At 44.9% G+C, this 12,658-nt stretch overlaps 1 protein-coding gene across 1 annotated transcript in view; it reads left to right on the top strand.

The window, feature by feature from the left end:
• The window catches only part of LOC116979946 (U2 snRNP associated SURP domain containing), a 133,917-nt gene that overhangs the window by 70,914 nt on the left and 50,345 nt on the right, over positions 1–12,658 (top strand). The window contains exons 5-6 of the mRNA XM_033031900.1: positions 4,534–4,601; positions 5,133–5,248. Coding sequence (XP_032887791.1) covers positions 4,534–4,601; positions 5,133–5,248 — 184 coding nt within the window. The remainder of the gene's footprint in view (positions 1–4,533; positions 4,602–5,132; positions 5,249–12,658) is intronic.

Below are 12,658 nucleotides of genomic sequence, written 5' to 3'. Positions count from 1 at the left end.
ATAACTCAGCGGGACAAGCAGCATCTCTTTCAGGTCGAAGCACTTCTCAAACCGAAACGTCACCTATTCCTTCTCTCCAGAGATGCTGCCTGTCCTGCTGTTACTCCAGCATTTTGTGTCTATCTGCTTGCTATCATCTTGGAAGTGCTCAATTTGGACTTTGGGCTGCTACTTTTTTGCTTTTTAAGAATATGTGAATTTCTTATATGTGAATATGTAGTGACCAGAGGATCTGGGGTCAGGAACTGAAGGAAATCCACATTAGGCAGGAAATTGTGTTGGGTGGACTGATGGGACAGAAGACTGATAAATCCCCAGGGCCTGATGGTCTGCATCCCAGGGTACTTAAGGAAGTGGCTCTAGAAATCGTGGATGCATTGGTGATAATTTTCCAATTTTCTATAGACTCAGGATCAATTCCTGTGGATTGGAGGGTAGCTAATGTTATCCCACTTTTTAAGAAAGGTGGGAGAAAGAAAACTGAATTTTAGACCAGTTAGCCTAACATCGGTGGTGGGGAAGATGCTGGAGTCAATTATAAAAGATGAAATGGCCGCACATTTGGATAATAGTAACAGGATCGGTCCGAGTCAGCATGGATTTACGAAAGGGAAATCATGCTTGACTAATCTTCTGGAATTTTTTGAGGGTGTAACAAGGAAAATGGACAAGGGAGAGCCAGTGGATGTAGTGTACCTGGACTTTCAGAAAGCATTTGATAAGGTCCCACATAGGAGATTAGTGGGCAAAATTAGGGCGCATGGTATTGAGGGAAGAGTGCTGACATGGATAGAAAATTGGTTGGCAGACAGGAAACAAAGAGTAGGGATTAACGGGTCCCTTTCAGAATGTCAGGCAGTGACTAGTGGGGTACCACAAGGCTCGCTGCTGGGACCGCAGCTATTTACAATATACGTCAATGATTTGGATGAATGGATTCAAAGTAACATTAGCAAATTTGCAGATGACACAAAGCTGTGTGGCAGTGTGAACTGTGAGGAGGATGCTATGAGAATGCAGTGTGACTTGAACAGGTTGGGGGAGTGGGCAGTTGCATGGCAGATTAAGTTTAATGTGGATAAATGCGAGGTTATCCACTTTGGTATCAAAAGCAGGAAGGCAGATTACTACCTAAATGGCGTCAAGTTGGGAAAAGGGGAAGTACAACGGGATCTGGGGATCCTTGTTCATCAGTCTATGAAAGTAAGGATGCAGGTACAGCAGGCAGTGAAGAAAGCGATGGCATGTTGACCTTTATAACAAGAGAAGTCGAGTATAGGAGCAAAGAGGTCCTTCTGCAGTTGTACTGGGCCCTCGTGAGACCACACCTGGAGTACTGTGTGCAGTTTTGGTCCCCTAATTTGAGGACGGGCATTCTTCCTATTGAGGGAGTGCAGCGTAGGTTTGCATGGTTAATTACCGGGATGGCAGGACTGCCTATTGCTGAGAGAATGGAGCGGCTGGGCTTGTACACTCTGGAGTTTAGAAGGATGAGAGGGAATCTTATTGAAACATATAAGATTGTTAAGGGTTTGGACACACTAGAGGCAGGAAACATGTTCCTGTTGGGGGAGTCCAGAACCAGGGGTTCACAGTTTAAGAATAAAGGGTAAGCCATTTAGAACGGAGACGAGGAAACACTTTTTCTCACAGAGAGTTGTGAGTGTGGAATTCTCTGCCTCAGAGGGCGGCGGAGGACGGTTTTCTGGATGCTTTCAAGAGAGAGCTAGATAGGGCTCGTAAAGATAGCGGAGTCGGGGGATATGGGGAGAAGGCAGGAACAGGGTACTGATTGGGGATGATCAGCCATGATCACATTGAATGGCGGTGCTGGCTCGGGGCCGAATGGTCAACTCCTGCACCTATTGTCTATTGTCTATCTTTGAGCTGCGAGAGAATTGTTGACTGTGTGGAATGTTGCCCTATTCGGTTATTGATTTTTTTCAGAGACTCTGAAGACTAATATAAATAGGTTTTTAAAAACTTGTAAGAAAATCTTCTGTTTAAAGATTAGCTGAAGGACTTTATGTCGGTCGTTAACTGATTTATAGTTGTGTGTTAGATAGGATAGGCATAGAACTATTTTTAAAATTAATTTGTACTTTTAAAGCCGAACTTCAGTATTTAAACGATCAAGCCAGCATGAATTCTCAAGACTGTGCAGCTGTTGCCTGTATGAGTTAAATATTCTATTCTTTATTCAGAATAAGAACATATTAAGATTTCTCAGTTCTTATAGGCCTGTCCCACATAGGCGATTTTTCAGGTGACTGCCGGCGGCTGTCAATTTGCTGCCAGTTGCCTGAAAAACCGGCAACTGGAACGGCGACTGTCAAGAGCACGCGCGCACACCACACCCACCACACCCACCACACACACACACACACACACACACACACACACACACACACACACACACACACACACACACACACACACACACGAAATTCACACACACACACACACACACACACATGAAATTCACACGGTGCAAAGCCAAGGTGATACAGACACACACTGTGATGAACAGGAAGGTTGGCGCTGTAATTAAGACGGCTAACAGTGTAAGGTAAGTCCTTTAAAAGAGGGGGGAGAAGGAGTGGTGACAACTTTTAAGAAGCCAGATATAGACGGCTGTGAAGCTCGGCGGACATTAACATTACCAGGCCGTTTACCCTAGGTTCTGAAAACTACTGCTTGTGGGTTTTTTCCCCCCAATGAGCCAATGAAATTCACCAGTCAGCACTGGCTACAACCTACAGGAACCTATGAGGACCTCCTGGCATCCCACTAGGACCTCCTGGCAACCCACCTACGGTACGAGAATTCTCGCTGCTCTTCGCGACACCCATAATGAGGCTGCGACTAGTTCCCAGAATGCAGGAACTCCTCACGACCATGAAGGCGACTCCCCGGCAACCACCCGCGGACATGTGGTGACTGCATAGTTGCCTAAGTGGGACAGGCCCATTAGCTAGAAATCTAGGAATGGGAATAGACCAATGAACTCTTCTATCATGGTAACCACAGAGTTGATCAGTAGCTTTATTCCATTATCCTGCCTCAGCCCCACATCATTTATACTAATGTCTAATGAACTTACTCCTATTTAAAAAAAAAAAAAAAAAAAAAAAATTTAAATGTCTTTATTGATTGTAGTACAGTTGCACAACCTTTTATCCGGAGTTCCGGAAACCGAAAAGCTCCGAAAACCGGACATTTTTTCCAGGATGTCGTCTGCACACCAAAGCTCGCGTTTGGCGCCAAACTTGACCCGAAACGACCCACGGTCAACCCAGGTCTGTACTATTGTAGCGGCTGCCTCCTCCCCGGAGACCGGGGAGAGCTGGGGCTGCGGGCGTCCGGCCGCGGGTGGCGCCAGTTGTAGCTCCGACCCCGGCAACTCTACCCCTGGCTGCGCGGCACTCCAAATCCAGCGCGGCCGGACGCCCGCAGCCCCAGCTCCGCGATGTTGTGTGTCGGCGGCCACAGCGCTCCAGAGCTTACCGCACGGCGACCCGGTAAGGCATTGCCTGCTCCCCGCTGGTATCCCAGTGCTGCGACGCCGCCGACTCCCAACATCGCGGAGCTGGGGCTGTGGGCGTTCGGCCGCGGGCGGCGCTGGATTTGGAGCGCCGCGCAGCCAGGGGTAGAGTTGCCGGGGTCGGAGCTCCAACCGTCGCCGCCCGCGGCTGGACGCCCGCAGCCCCCAGCTCCGCGATGTTGGGAGTCAGCGGCCACAACGCTCCGGAGCTTATTGCACGACGACCCGGTAAGGCATTGCCCGCTCCCTGCCTCTCCGACCAGGTAGGGGACTAAGAATTAAAGTTTCCACCTTCACCCCCCCCCCACCACATAAAATCCCTCCAAACTAACTGACTAACATTTAAGCAATGATTTACAATGATTCCCCGGTCTCCGGGGAGGAGGCAGCAGCTCCAGACTTTTCAAGCCGCCCGCGCTACCTACCTAATCTACGCTAAAAATCATCCATTCGGAAATCCGAAAAATTCCGAAATCCGAGAAGTGTCTGGTCCCAAGGCTTTCGGATAAAAGGTTGCGCACTTGTACCACTCTTGGGGTTTTTTTTTTGAGAAAGCGAGCCATGCTTTCCACCAATTTTGCACCTGGTTATCTTTTATCTTTTCCAGATAGTTTCTTTATAATGTGTAAGGAGGTATTATTTCTTTGAACTAAAATCCTGGTAAAAGTTTGGTGACTATATTTCACGGAGATGTTGATTAACTTGCTAAGTATTTCCAGCATTTTGTTTTTATTTCAGATTTCCAACATCTGCAATATTTTGCTTCAGTTTATTTACAGTTTCACTTATTCTCAGCAGGTTTTATAAATTGCCGTTTGAAATGTTGCTGGGATAAATTAGATGCTGTTTGTTGATATAACAACTGTGGCAGTTGCAAATATATTGAATTATCATGGGATGTGTCTCTTAATTATAACTTTATGCAATTTAACTTTCTTAATCCTGTGAATATGTTATTTTTAAATGTTAATTAACTGGATTATTTTCAGACCCTAAAGAAAGGTGAAAAGGAGAAGAAGAAAAGTAACTTGGAGCTATTCAAAGAAGAATTAAAACAGTAAGTAAATGTTTGTCAAACTTTTTTTTAAATACACTCAGAACTTATCTGCAGTCTGCTTTTTCTACTTATGAAGTTGCACCCATGTCTGCATATGTATATCTATATACATGTAAATAATGATGAGCCATTTGTATAAGTACAGTAACCATTTTCCAATCATGTCATGAGTCTCCATGATTTGAGAGAGTGCTCTTTGTGTACATAGCTGAAACTTGTGATTTATATAAACCTATCTACCTATAAAATATCTCTGCATATTTCAGTGCAAGTAGTAGGTTCGCAAACACTAACTTTTTAGATATTTTAAATGTTTATGTTGAATTTGTGCATTAATGTTTTTAGAACATTATGCAGAATACTTGTGTCTATGCAGGGAATGTATTGGGTACAAATGAGAGAGCCTTAATGATAGTTGCACTTTTTGTACCATCCCCCTGTCTCTTGGTGTATAATATTTTCACTAATTTAACAATTTTTAGTAGATATCAACACTTGCATTATATAGAAAGGCTTTGATATGGGTTTCAGAATTCAGGAAGAACGTGATGAAAGGCAGAAAACAAAAGGGAGTAAGGATGCTCCTTTCAGGCCTAGTCGATTTGAACCCTTGCCGTCAGAGGATTCTCCACAAAGTCGTCGCTCTTGTGAGTGAAATAGATTTGTCTTATTAGAATTCTTATCCCATCCAATGTTATTTATTTCTCTAAGGACTTGGTTGTTGGAAACCAGATATGTAAAGTCAATTTTCTTGCAAATAAATAGTACTCGTTTTTTACGGCATATTCGATCAATAAAGTTTGTTCTGTTGTAGTGTCTTTTAAAATTCACGTCACCCAGCATGTCAAATTTATAATTGTTACTCTCCAGAACCAATTTTTTCTTGAATTGACAACAGGCTTCTTGGGAAACATACCTGTAATGTTAAGGTTTCACCTCAAAGATAACTAAATGTTTAGTTTTCATGTAATAGAAACATAGAAACATAGAAAATAGGTGCAGGAGTAGGCCATTCGGCCCTTCGAGCCTGCACCGCCATTCAATATGATCATGGCTGATCATCCAACTCAGTATCCTGTACCTGCCTTCTCTCCATACCCCCTGATCCTTTTAGCCACAAGGGCCACATCTAACTCCCTCTTAAATATAGCCAATGAACTGGCCTCAACTACCTTCTGCGGGAGAGAATTCCACAGATTCACCACTCCTGTGTGAAAAAAGTTTTCCTCATCTCGGTCCTAAAAGATTTCCCCTTTATCCTTAAACTGTGACCCCTTGTTCTGGACTTCCCCAACATCGGGAACAATCTTCCTGCATCTAGCCTGTCCAACCCCTTAAGAATTTTGTACGTTTCTATAAGATCCCCCCTCAATCTTCTAAATTCTAGCGAGTACAAACCGAGTCTATCCAGTCTTTCTTCATATGAAAGTCCTGACATCCCAGGAATCAGTCTGGTGAACCTTCTCTGTACTCCCTCTATGGCAAGAATGTCTTTCCTCAGATTAGGAGACCAAAACTGTACGCAATACTCCAGGTGTGGTCTCACCAAGACCCTGCACAACTGCAGTAGAACCTCTCTGCTCCTATACTCAAATCCTTTTGCTATGAATGCTAACATACCATTCGCCTTCTTCACTGCCTGCTGCACCTGCATGCCTACTTTTAATGACTGGTGTACCACGACACCCAGGTCTCGTTGCATCTCCCCCTTTCCTAATCGGCCACCATTCAGATAATAATCTACTTTCCTGTTTTTGCCACCAAAGTGGATAACCTCACATTTATCCACATTATACTGCATCTGCCATGCATTTGGCCACTCACCCAGCCTATCCAAGTCACCTTGCAGCCTCCTAGCATCCTCCTCACAGCTAACACTGCCCCCCAGCTTCGTGTCATCCGCAAACTTGGAGATGTTGCATTCAATTCCCTCGTCCAAATCATTAATATATATCGTAAATAGCTGGGGTCCCAGAACTGAGCCTTGTGGTACCCCACTGGTCACTGCCTGCCATTGTGAAAAGGACCCGTTTACTCCTACTCTTTGCTTCCTGTCTGCCAGCCAGTTCTCTATCCACATCAATACTGAACCCCCAATACCGTATGCTTTAAGTTTGTATACTAATCTCTTATGTGGGACCTTGTCGAAAGCCTTCTGAAAGTCCAGATATAACACATCCACTGGTTCTTCCTTATCCACTCTACTAGTTACATCCTCGAAAAATTCTATAAGATTCGTCAGACATGATTTACCCTTCATAAATCCATGCTGACTTTGTCCAATAATTTCACCACTTTTCAAATGTGCTGCTATCCCATCTTTAATAACTGATTCTAGCAGTTTCCCCACTACCGACGTTAGACTAACTGGTCTGTAATTCCCCGTTTTCTCTCTCCCTCCCTTTTTAAAAAGTGGTGTTACATTAGCTACCCTCCAATCCTCAGGAACTACTCCAGAATCTAAAGAGTTTTGAAAAATTATCACTAATGCATCCACTATTTCTGGGGCTACTTCCTTAAGTACTCTAGGATGCAGCCTATCTGGCCCTGGGGATTTATCGGCCTTTAATCCATTCAATTTACCTAACACCACTTCCCGGCTAACCTGGATTTCGCTCAGTTCCTCCATCTCATTTGACCCCCGGTCCCCTACTATTTCCGGCAGATTATTTATGTCTTCCTTAGTGAAGACAGAACCAAAGTAGTTATTCAATTGGTCTGCCATGTCCTTGTTCCCCATGATCAATTCACCCGTTTCTGACTGCAAGGGACCTACATTTGTTTTAACTATTCTTTTTCTCTTCACATATCTATAAAAGCTTTTGCAGTCAGTTTTTATGTTCCCTGCCAGTTTCCTTTCATAATCTATTTTCCCTTTCCTAATTAATCCCTTTGTCCTCCTCTGCTGGTCTCTGAATTTCTCCCAGTCCTCTGGTAGGCTGCTTTTTCTGGCTAATTTGTACGCTTCATCTTTTGTTTTGATACTATCCCTGATTTCCCTTGTTATCCACGGATGCACTACCTTCCCTGATTTTTTTTTTTGCCAAACTGGGATGAACAATTGTAGTAGTTCATCCATGCAGTCTTTAAATGCCTTCCATTGCATATCCACCGTCAACCCATTAAGAATCAATCGCCAGTCTATCTTGGCAAATTCACGTCTCATACCCTCAAAGTTACCTTTCTTTAAGTTCAGGACCCTTGTTTCTGAATTAACGATGTCACTCTCCATCCTAATGAAGAACTCAACCATATTATGGTCACTCTTGCCCAAGGGGCCACGCACAACAAGACTGCTAACTAACCCTTCCTCATTACTCAATACCCAGTCTAGAATAGCCTGCTCTCTCGTTGGTTCCTCTACATGTTGGTTTAGAAAACTATCCCGCATACATTCCAAGAAATCCTCTTCCTCAGCACCCTTGCCAATTTGATTCACCCAATCTATATGTAGATTGAAGTCACCCATTATAACTGTTTTACCTTTGTTGCACGTATTTCTAATTTCCTGTTTGATGCCATCCCCAACTCCACTACTACTGTTAGATGGCCTGTACACAACTCCCACTAGCGTTTTCTGCCCCTTAGTGTTTCGCAGCTCTACCCATATCGATTCCACATCCTCAAAGCTAATGTCCTTCCTTTCTATTGCGTTAATCTGCTCTCTAACCAGCAACGCTACCCCACCTCCTTTCCCTTTCTGTCTATCCCTCCTGAATATTGAATATCCCTGGATGTTGAGCTCCCAGCCTTGGTCACCCTGGAGCCATGTCTCCGTGATCCCAACTATATCATAGTCGTTAATAGCTATCTGCACATTCAACTCATCCACCTTATTACGAATGCTCCTTGCATTGAGACACAAAGCCTTCAGGCTTGTTTTTACAACACTCTTACCCCTTATACTATTATGCTGAAAAGTGGCCCTTTTTGATTTTTGCCCTGGATTTGCCGGCCTGCCACTTTTACTTTTCACCTTGCTACCTATTGCTTCTACCGTCATTTTACACCCCTCTGTCTCTACGCTCACACATTTAAGAAACCCTTTCCCTTTAACTCCATCCTCCACTATCCCATTCGACACCATTGGAATGGATGTGGACTTCCAAAACTCTTTATTTAACTTCCAAAACAATAATTGTTTAGATGTGCACTTTATGTCCATCAGAAAGCTCAAAAGAGTGGGTAAAGATGCACATAGGCAAATAAGGCACTTGCTGCATTTTAGAAAATTCTAGTTTCTTTTAATAATTAGATGGTAAATCATGACTGAATTTGTACGATAAAACTCCATTAATCTGGTGCAGTTGGGACTTTGATGCTGAACCAGCAGACGTTCAGTTTTATCGACTGTTATTTTATTGAAAACAACGTTTTAAATTATTTTTTTAAGATGTTACACAGGAACATTTCAGTAAATTTGTTTGGTTTAATGGGAGCATGAGAAACAACCAGGTAGGTTTAAACAGAGCAAGGCATCAAAGGTATCAAAGGTATTTTATTGGTCACATTCACATACACCTAGGTGTAGTGAAGTGAAATGCTTCTTGCCATTTTGCAGCACATAAAGAAGGAATACAGACATAACATTAATAAGAGTTTTAAACATAAAGAACATCCCCCCACAATGGTTCCCATTATGAGGGAAGGCACAAAGTCCAGTCCCCAACCCCAGTTCACCCATAGTCGGGCCTATTGAGGCCTCCACAGTTGCCTCTACGGAGGCCCGATGTTTCAGGCCGTTCTCGCCGGGTGATGTTGCTCCGGCGTCGGGAGAGTCCTCACAGCGGCTTGGGAACCCTGGAATGGCCGCTTCCGTACTGGAGGCCGCGGCTTCCAAAGCCAACAAGGCCGCGCCGGTTGGAGCTCCACAACTGGCGATCTCATCTAGAGATCCCAGGCTCCCGGTGTAAAGTCAGCGCTGCCGCCCGCAGCTGATCGCTCCACAGTCCTGCAGCTCCGTGATGTTTCACCCGGCGGTCTCAGCTCACCGGAGCTCCAGCGCGGTGACCCGGGCAAGGCATCGCCCGCTCCGCTCCGCGATAGCGCTCCAGCGCTGTGCCGCCGCCGAAGCCGAGGTTCTGGGCGGTCCCCGACAGGAAACGCCGCTCCAGGCCCGCTGGTAGGCCGCGAGGACGGGTCGAAGCTGCAGCCCGGAGAAAAGCTGCCTCTCCGACCAGCTAGGGACCCTGAAAGGTAGTTTCCCCCCCCCCCCCCACATAAAAAAAGTCTAGACCTAACAAAACACTTAACTAACTAAAATAAAAAATAAAAAGATGAAAAGACAGACAGCTGCTGGCTGGGCAGCCGTGCACAGGACAGCGCCCCCCTACAAAGGCATACAGAACCAAGTGAGTTTAAATAGTACATAAGAACCGGGACCCTAATGAATTGTCGTAGCACATAACAAATATCTGCTGGTGAGCCAGGTGCTGAAATGTCAGAATTTCTGACCGGCTGAATAATAGATTATCAAAGTTTCTAATTGAAAAATGGGATAGCATTGAGCAAGAAAGTTGCATTCTCATGTGTTCTATCCAAATACCAATAAGCGAGTTCAGTTTCCCAAAAAATGTAAGGAATCGTGGGATTTGTCAAAGGTCACTCGCTATAAACATTCTCGGCAACTGTGCCGCTGCATGTATACAGACCTGCGTTTCATCTGTAGTCAGGATTGAACCCGGGTCTCCGCCGCTGCAAGCGCTGTTGAATTGCTACTGGACTGTCCCCGACCCCTCCCAAGTGTCTCATCCTTGTCTGGGGGCAGCCGGAGATGTCCGGGGTGACCCTGGACTGATGGGACACCGTCCCGGAGCAGTGGGGGCCCAGCCTTACAGCCAGAGTGGAGAAGAAGCGCTAACTCCAGCTCGACTCTGCCTCTCCCGCCGGGTTAACCGACAGCCTGGACTGATGGGACACCGGCCCGGAGCAGTGAAGTTGGCGCTTATTCTCCGCGCTGGCTGTAAGCCTGGACCGCCACTGCTCTGGGCCGGAGTCCCGTTAGTCCAGGGCTGTCGGTTACTTGGCGGGACATGCAGAGTTGAGCTGGAGTTAGCTCTTCTTCACGCTGGCTGTAAGCCTGGGCCGCCACTCCTCCGGGCCGGTGTTCCCGTCAGACCAGGGTCACCCCGGACATTTGGGAGGTGACGGGGACGGTCCAGTATCAATTCAACCGTGCTTGCTGCGCTGGAGACCCGGGTTCGATCCTGACTATGGATGAAACGCAGGTCTGTATACATGCAGCATCACAGTTGCCGAGAATGTTTATTGCGAGTGACCTATGAACTGGGCATGCGCAGTCGGAATACCGAATTTGCTTATTCGCGCATATAATGCCATCCTACAACTGAACACTGGGAGGCGCATGAAGGCTGCTTGAGATTAGACCAAAGGGTAAAATTTCACAGTGGCACAGTGCTGAAAAATATTGTCTCCATTCCATCCTGATCCATTGCATTGCGTGGCCCAGTGTGAGATTTTGCCTGAGGGAATAATGAACATGCAATCTAATGTGTATTGCACAGATGTATTTGCATATCTGCTCTATATTGTGAGTCATTCCAATTCAATTCATATTTTTAAAGGCACTGAAATTCAGCAGCTGTTGGCAAGGGGTAGTCAAAAGAAGCCATTTTTAAAATCTGATTTTTGCCAGCAAAAATGGGCAGGACTTAATGAGCAGACCTACTCATTCAAAATCCATCATTTTTAATATGTTCTGCTCTTTTCCCTCATCTAACCTCTCAACCCCTTACATCTAACACATCCACAGCTAACATATTCTCTTCTTGGAAAATTTTTTTAGAATAGGTTAAGGCCATTGGAATTAAAATGTCACCTATCTTTTTGTTCACCAAAGCACTACATTTCTTTCGCAAGTTATCTTCATTTGCAACCTGCTGGGAAACAAATTTGGCCCTTGTTGCAGCAATCCACTCAATCCAATTTGATCACCACTCAATCAATTTTACACATCAGTTACAAATTTCTACCGCACATCACGTAACAGTGTTTCCTAGCTTCCCTTCTGAAAGGCTGTCTAACTCTTTGACTGAAATACAGATATTCAGAGGAAATAATTTCTCAACCATCTTATGTGGTTGCGGAATTCTACAAGAATTGCATCTCATGTGGTTGCAGATTTCCTTTTAACATTTTCAATAACATCTTAGGAATGTGACGCTAGATATTATGAACTTGTAATTCAACCCCAGAAGTCTGGGTTTCATTCAGGTAAATCCAAGACCAAAAGGCTGTAGATGCTGGATATTAAAAGTAAAATACAATACCCAGGAAATGCTCACCAGGTTCAGGAAGCAGTTTTACAGAGAGTAACAAAATATGTTAGGAGCAAAAAAAAATATTCTGCTGGAGGAACTCAGTGAATCAAACAGCATGTATGGAGGGAATGGACAGATGATATACAAACTTAAAGCACACGGTATTGGGGGTTCAGTATTATAGTGGATGGCAAACAGGAAGCAAAGAGTAGGAGTAAACGGGTCCTTTTCAGATTGGCAGGCAGTGACTAGTGGGGTACCACAAGGCTCACTGCTGGTACCCCAGCTATTTACAATATATATTAATGATTTGGACGAGGGAATTGAATGCAACATCTCCAAGTTTGCGGATGACACGAAGCTGGGGGGCAGTGTTAGCTGCAAGGTGACTTGGATAGGTTGGGTGAGTGGGCAAATGCATGGCAGACGCAGTATATGTGGATAAATGTGAGGTTATCCACATTGGTGGCAAAAACAGGAAAGTAGACTATTACGTAAATGGTGGCCGATTAGGAAAAGGGGAGGTGCAACGAGACCTGGGTGTCATGGTACACCAGTCATTGAAAGTAGGCATGCAGGTGCAGCAGGCAGTGAAGAAAGCGAATGGTATGTTGGCATTCATAGCAAAAGGATTTGAGTATAGGAGCAGGGGGATTCTACTGCAGTTTTTACAGGGTCTTGGTGAGACCACACCTGGAGTATTGCGTACAGTTTTGGTCTCCAAATCTGAGGAAAGACATTCTTGCCATAGAGGGAGTACAGAGAAGGTTCACCAGA

The sequence above is a fragment of the Amblyraja radiata genome, chromosome 13 (genome assembly GCF_010909765.2).
Source record: "Amblyraja radiata isolate CabotCenter1 chromosome 13, sAmbRad1.1.pri, whole genome shotgun sequence".
Lineage (NCBI taxonomy): Eukaryota > Metazoa > Chordata > Chondrichthyes > Rajiformes > Rajidae > Amblyraja > Amblyraja radiata.
The sequence above is the reverse complement of the archived record's forward strand: the minus strand, read 5'-3'. Positions and strand labels throughout refer to the sequence as shown.